Source organism: Trichechus manatus, unplaced genomic scaffold (genome assembly GCF_000243295.1).
Source record: "Trichechus manatus latirostris isolate Lorelei unplaced genomic scaffold, TriManLat1.0 scaffold00147, whole genome shotgun sequence".
NCBI lineage: Eukaryota > Metazoa > Chordata > Mammalia > Sirenia > Trichechidae > Trichechus > Trichechus manatus.
This window is the reverse complement of record NW_004444083.1, coordinates 2786191-2793803: the sequence shown is the minus strand read 5'-3', so window position 1 is coordinate 2793803 and position 7613 is coordinate 2786191. Positions and strand designations below refer to the sequence as shown.

The following is a 7613-nucleotide window of genomic DNA, read 5'->3' as shown; positions in this document are numbered from 1 at the left end:
AGAATTTTGTTCTATGTTTTTCTCCAGTTCTGTCTGGGACCCTCTGTTGTGGTCCCTGTCAGAGTAGTCAATGGTGGTAGCCGGGCACCATCTAATTGTACTGGACTCGGTCTGGTGGAGGCTTCGGTAGTTGTGGTCCTTGGAAGTGTTTCTTAGGGTATAAATAGAAATGCTATTAAAAAGGAAAATACACTGTACTCTAATAAATTTGCATTGTTTTACATAAGGTGGATGTTTCATTAATTCATCTAAAATTGTTTCCAACTTCTAAATTATTTTCTTTGTGACTTACGGTGAAAGAGATTATATAGAAATGCTCTTTTTTATTTCTTAGTGGTTGTAACTTAATGTAAAGCCCTTAGTGTCAGAGAAATTTCACAGTAACTTTGGGGTATGAACAGGCACTTTGAAACTCAGAAGAGGGACGACATATACAACAGTTTTATGGTAACCAGGAGCCCTGGTGGCACTGTGGTTAAGAGCTCGGCTGCTAACCAAAAGGCCAGCAGTTTGAATCCACCAGCCACTCCTTGGAAACCCTACGAGGCAGTTCTCCTCTATCCTATAGAGTCACTATGAGTCAGAATCAACTCAACAGCAACGGGTTTGGTGTTTTTTTAGGTTGATTAAAAGTTAGAATTTTTACATTGTATCACAAGTTGCACAAGGATACATACATTATACCTGTTATGTAAAATTTTTAATGTTACAATATATTGTTTATGGATACATAGATAATTCCTTAAATCAAACAAAATCTATTGCGGTCGAGTCAGTTCCAACTCACGGTGACCCTACAGGACAGAGCAGAACTGCCCCATAGGATTTCCAAGGCTATAAATCTTTATGGAAGCAGACAGCCACATCTTTCTCCTGCAGAGTGGCTGGTGGGTTCAGACCGCCAATCTTTTTGTTAGCAGCTGAGTGCTTAACCACTGTGCCACCAGGACTCCTCAGATAATTCCTTAGAAGGGTAAAAAATGGCCATAAGTCATTAGAGTGATTGCCTCGTGGGAGAGAAGAGGATCAGGGATGGATACCCAGGAGGCCTCAGTTGTAACTGTAATGTGTCATTTTTTAAGAGGAAAAAAAGACAAAAATCTGTTAAAGTAGGTGGCAGATGCTGTAGCATTCGTTATATTTTTCTCTATACGATTTTATGTATTTAAAGCTATTTCATAATTTTGAAATGAGTTAATATTAGACAGGTTACAGAATTATATGTATACTATAATTCCACTGTAAACAAAATAGGTAAATAACTAGATGAATATTGTGTGTACTTGCACATGCATGGAAAAATACACAACAAATGGTTAACTGTGGGTATCTCTTGAAGTTAGAGAAAAAGGATATGTTAGGGTTCTGGTTAAAGATTTGAGAAAACTTCCTTCTCCGTGCCCGGCTCCCAGGTAATGAATAGGCTGCTTTAAGAAACCAGTGGGTAAAAAATATAACACTCTGAAACTAATATCAATCACAAGACTTTGTCTTTAAGTTCAAATAGTAAGAAATAGTCAGAGATTAATTACCCCAATGGTTTCTCAGCCCTTTGGTGGTGAGATCTCTCCTCTTACTTGTTAAACTGTTTCTAAGGGAGATTCCCCCCCCTCAGCATCCTTCCCATTTTAGCAAAGGCGGAAAATGGATTTGGTCCCACCTTCCCAGGAGAAACCTACCTCTCCCCCTGACCCTTTTATACCTAAGACAATTGACAGGAATAAATTCCCATTACAACTTTCTGGTTCTCATTTGTAGCATTGAGAGGCAGACATTCTCTCTTCTCTAACAAAAAATTTAAAAAATTACAAAACAGCATGTATTCAAGAATTTCTCATTAGTCCTTTTAAACAAAAAGACCACAGTGTATCCCAAACTTTATTTTGGTCCCTTGTAACAAGTTGATACACTATCTTGTGGGAATGGACTGTTCTGAGTTTTGCTGTACTGTAATAGTTTAACGAGGCCACAGATGAAGGAAGTGAAGATACTCACTTTTTATTTTATGTCCTTTATATACCTCTAATTTTTGCAACTTTTATGAATAAGAATATATCACTTTGGGTAATTAAAAAATAAATATGTATCAATCGGGGGGGAAAAAATACAATAAAATGATTATTTTCTCCCAGGGTCATCAAGGCCTGGCCTGAGAGGGAGCCCTGGACCACCAGGCGTGAGAGGAAGCAAAGGGGAGCGAGGACCGCCAGGAAACAATGCAGTGGGGCCTCCTGGGTCCCAAGGTTGTCCTGGTTCTGTAGGCCCTGAAGGGCTGCCGGGGCCCCCAGGTCCACCAGGTAAAGATACCTAATAAGGCCCCTTTTGTGTCTTTCGTCCAGTGACAGATATGTGCAAATCAAGGGCAATGAACCTTGCCCTCTGCTTGACCATTGGTCTGTGCGGTTTCTATGAGTCCTTTTTCCAGTCGTGTTTCCTTCTATAAGCTATCTGTTAGCAATACGATGATGGAATGACGACTTTGCCAATTCAGCACATTGGTAGCCTGAGTTGCCCAGAAAGCAGAATGGGAGGCAGGAACAAGGGGAGTGTAGCAGGGAAGAAGGGATGGTTATCACGTTGTCCTTGTCAAGTGCAACTGTTTGCTCAGTGCCTTGAGCTGATCTTCAAGAATCTGTATCACTCAGTCTCAGGATACCCCATCCCAGGGAAGAAAACCAAAAGCCAAACCAGTTTCCATCAAGTCGACTCCAATGTATGGCAGCCCTCCATAGGACTTTCATGGTTGCGATCTTTCAGAAGCAGATTGCCAAGACTTTCTTCTGAGGTGCCTCTGGGTAGACTCGAACCTCCAGCCTTTTGGTTAGCAGCTGAATGTTAACCGTTTACACCACCCAGGAACTCCCAACGTGTAGGCTGAGTATTCCTGTTTTATCAATGACAAGCCTGATGTGCAAAGATGAGGTAGCTAATGAATACTAAAGCCAGGATCTGACCCCAGCTCTCTGCAGTACACCAGCTCCCTCCCTGGAGGCGCCATGCTCCTCTCACCTTGGAGATGGTGCCTGCCGCACCCTCAAACCCCCTCTTAGACTTTGTTGCCTACCCTCTCTTCTCTAAGCAATGCCCACGTGTCCTTCCATTGGAGCTTTAAGTCCAAGTCCTCCAGAAGACTTTCCACATCCTGTGACACCCAAGCTATCCTAACTATAGAGCTTTTCACATTGCTTTGTCTTTATTTGTTGGTTTTCCCTACAAGAAGGAAAGCCCTCTGAGATTAGGGATTGTGTCATGTTTCCCATTTTAAGCCCAGAATGTAGTATGGGGGATGGAACATTATAAAAAAAGCCAAACTCCCTGCCATCAAGTCAATTCTGACTCATAGTGACCCTATAGGACAGAGTAGAACTACCCCATAGGGTTTCCAAGGCTGTAATCTGTACAGAAGCAGACTACGGCTGTTGGTTTCGAACCACCAGCCTTTTGGTTAGCAGCCAAGCACTTTAACCACTGCACCACCAGGGCTACTATGGAACATTATAGGTACTCAAATATTTGTTGAATTAAGTATGAAAGGAATGTGAAAATGTATTCATTGTTGTTAGTTGCTGTCAAGTCAATTCTGACTCATGGCAACCCCAGGTGTGCAGGGTAGAACTGCTCCATAGGGTTTTCAAGGCTATGATCTTTTGGAAGCTGATTACCAGGCCTGTCTTCCAAGACACCTCTGGGTGGGTTTGAACCACCAACCTTTCAGCTAGTAGTTGAGTGCTTAACACTTATGCCACCCAAGTACTCCTATACAACAGGGTAGAACTGCCCCATAAGGTTCCCAGGTTGGAGCTGGTGGATTAGAACTGTAGACCTTTTGGTTAGCAGCCAAGCTCTTAACTACTGAGCCACCAGGGCTCCCAGTATACATATAAGTATACATTAAGCGTAAAACTTGCATTAGATTTTACTGTTTAAAGATTACTGTCTGGTCATCTTAAAGATGTAGAAAACTGGGTCACAAAATGGGCATTCTTTCATAGTCAAGCAGACATATTATGACACACTCCAAGTTCCAACTAAATTAAATGTTCCCACTGTTACCTTGTTGCTCTGAAATTTGGACCAGCTATAGATACTGTTTTTAAATATGTACTTTCACCCTATATTTGAAATGGCAAGACTTGGTCACCAAAATTAGATCGTAGAACACATATTTACCAGCTTAAGAGAACTGGCTACTCATTGTAACCCTACACTAGTAGATATATGTGAGGACTAGCAGTAGCCTTCTGAGCTGCTTCAAAAATGATAAACTCAACTTATGTGGACAAACCGTGAGGAGAGAACAGATGATCCCGAGTCAGAATTCACCTTATACTCCGTATTTATTGAGCATCTACAATATATCAGGAAAATACACCATATTCCGGATACACAGGAGAGTTCGATTTGATCCTTTGCCTCAGATGCAAAAAAGATAGTCCTGGAATTATTGGAAACACTGAATAAGATAACATGGGTTGCTTATGTGAAGAGAAATACCATATAATGAGCTTTCAAAGAGCAACAACAGCAGTATCAAAAAGAAATCACATCTATAGAGTGTGAGGGGCCCTGGTGGTGCAGTGGTTAAGAGCTCGAGTGCTAACCAAAAGGTCAGCAGTTTGAATCCACGAACCTCTTCTTGGAAACCCTATGGAGCAGTTCTACCCTGTCCTATAGGGTCACTGTGAGTCGGAATCAACTGAGAACAATGGGTTTGACTTGGTTTTGGTATAGAACGTAAAGGGAAGAGCTGATCAACACGCACCAGTCTTTTCAGATTCAGAAAACCTTCAAAAGGCTCAGCTTCCGATACAAAGATGGGGAATGCATATGAATCTCATGTATATTAAAACACTTGCTAATTTAAAAAAAAAAACTCGATTTGATGTTGTCTTTTTATAGGTGACATTGTTTTTCGCAAGGGTCCTCCTGGAGATAGTGGGATTCCAGGTCATCTAGGGCCTCCAGGAATCCCAGGACGTGATGGATCCAAAGGTTGGTTCAATCAGTGGTGTCGCTCCACTAGAAAAAGCCATTTTCACCATCATTATTATCCCTGATTATTTTCCCTAAGACAACAATGATCTCAAACAGCAGTCAGTCACTGATGGCTTCTTTGACCAAAGAATTAGCTGAAAGTATTCATTTATCTGTAAACCCATCATTTATTTAGCACCCATCCAATATATCGTTGGCTACCCCTAGAATGTAAGTTCTGTCCTGCACTCAAACAGAGAAACACTGAAATATTAGACGTTTTATGTTAGACTCTTGGAATTTCTTCTCTTAGAAGAACTGTCCGGCTCAGATTGCTAAAACAAATAGATATCATGGATGTGTAATTTCTATTAATATCGACAATGTCCCAGATGCTTTTCACTACATTAAAAAATCCCATTTCCTGATCAGTGGGATTTTTAAATGTGATAAATGGTTGTGTGGTTAGAAAATATCTGTCCTTTCTGATAACACAGTGTGGATTTGTTAGTAATGCAAGTGTGATCTTATTGCAGGAGAGCCAGGCCTCCTGTGCACACAATGTCCGTGTATCCCAGGGCCTCCGGGTCTCCCAGGACTGCCGGGACTCGATGGTGTCAAAGGAATTCCAGGTATAAACAATTTACACAAGGGTGTTTTTGCAAGCACCAAAAACAAACAAACAAAAAAACTGTTGCCGCCCAGTCCATTCTGACTCATCACGACCCTATAGCACAAAAGGGTCCAATCACCACGGGATGAGAAGGTATTAGACTGCTGGATGTCATGATGAACTGGGATGTCATATATGAACTGGGAGGGAAATTTTGCAAATGCAGAGAATCCTTTAAAAACTTACAAAAACGTACCTTAAAAAAAAAAAATCCGTTGCCATTGAGTCCATTCCGACTCATAGCGACCCTACAGGACAGAGTAGAACTGCCCCATAGGGTTTCCAGGGAGCAGCTGGTAGGTTCAAACTGCTGACCTTTTGGTTAGCAGCCATAGCTCTTAACCGCTGCAACACCAGAGCTCCAGACAAAAACATATACTGTTTGTTAACATAAAGTAGGTCCAAATCACATTAAAAAGGGCATTTTTCCCTGTTCCATTTTAGTTGCTGAACTCTAGGAAATTATTGTGCTAGCCAGGAATTGTAAACTCGATTCCTACCAGGACTAGCAGGTAACTTAAAGGAGTGAAGTAGCCAGGCTAAACATCCAACACTTTTCCTCTGTTCTCGACATGTTGGCATGCTACAGGTCTAGCTCAAAGACACTGAAGCAGTAAAACTGTTTGGATTACTATCAAAAATTGTATTCTGGCTCAAAATCTTGCAAAAAAACAGATGCTGAAAAAATATTTGTTGATTGACTGACCTGAGATCCACCCAGAAGATCCTTTAAAGGGATCATCTTTATAGAGATATTTAAACACTTAGGGGAAGTATGACATAGTACAGTAAAATGTAGTTTGGCAACAGATATCCAAAGCCTCAGAAAAGTGTGCCCTTTTCATCCTGTAGACGGAGTCTCCACATCCTTGCCTCTAAGGAGCATTCTGGCTGTACTTCTTCCAAGACAAATTTGTTCGTTCTTTTGGCAGTCCATGGTATATTCAGTATTCTTCGCCAACACCACAAATCAAAGGCGTCAATTTTTCTTCAGTCTTCCTTATTCATTGTCCAGCTTTTGCATACATATGATGCAATTGAAAATACCATGGCTTAGGTCAGGTACACTTTAGTCCTTAAAGTGACATCTTGTTAACACTTTAAAGAAGTCTTTTGCAGCAGATTTGCCCATAAAGATGAGAATTTTAGAAAGCTGAGACTTAAGAGTTTTTTTTTTAATTAATTAATTTTTTATTGTGCTTCAGGTGAAGGCTTACAGAACAAATAGTTTCTCATGAAACAGTAGTACACATGTTGTTTTATGACATTGGTTAACAACCACTCAACATATCAACCTTCTAACTTCTCAACCTTTTCTTTTGATGAAAATACACATAGCCAAAGATACACCATTTCAAAAATTTCTACATGCACAGTTCAGTGACATTGACTACGCTCTTCCGATTGTGCTGTTATTCTCACTTAAGATGAAGGCTTACAGAACAAAATAGTTTCTCATTTAATAGTTACTACAAATGTTGCCCTATGACAATGGTTAACAATCTCACAACACATCAACAATATCCTTACTCAACCTTGGGTTCCCTATCACCAGCTTCCTTGTCCCCTTCTGCCTTCTGGCCCTTGTCACTGGACTCCTGTACCTCGTTAGCCTCATTTGGTTTTACGGGGCTGTGCACTCCCAGGCTGAACAGTGAACCTCAGAGGTAACTTCACCACTGAGTTAAAAGGGTGTCTGGGGGCCATACTCTTGGGGTTTCTCCAGTCTCCTTTAGGCCAGTAAATCTGGTCTTTTTTTTTTTTTGTGAGTTAAAGTTATGCTCTACATCCTTCTCCAGCTCTGTCCAGAACCCTCTGTTGTGATCCTGGTCAGAGCAGAGACTTAAGAGTTTTGGTTTTTTTTTTTTTTTTTTTTTTTTTACATTATCTCTTATTCCGGTTATTTACTCCCATTCTCTTCTTGAACTGTATGTTTTAGGGGAGAAATTGTCTTTTTTTTCCCTCA

General features: G+C 40.8%; 1 protein-coding gene across 1 annotated transcript in view; it reads left to right on the top strand.

Moving 5' to 3' along the window:
* COL4A3 (collagen type IV alpha 3 chain) overlaps positions 1 to 7613 on the top strand; it is a 167164-nt gene that overhangs the window by 113802 nt on the left and 45749 nt on the right. The window contains exons 21-23 of the mRNA XM_004385834.3: positions 2133 to 2297; positions 4900 to 4992; positions 5511 to 5606. Of these exons, the coding sequence (XP_004385891.1) occupies positions 2133 to 2297; positions 4900 to 4992; positions 5511 to 5606 (354 nt within the window). The remainder of the gene's footprint in view (positions 1 to 2132; positions 2298 to 4899; positions 4993 to 5510; positions 5607 to 7613) is intronic.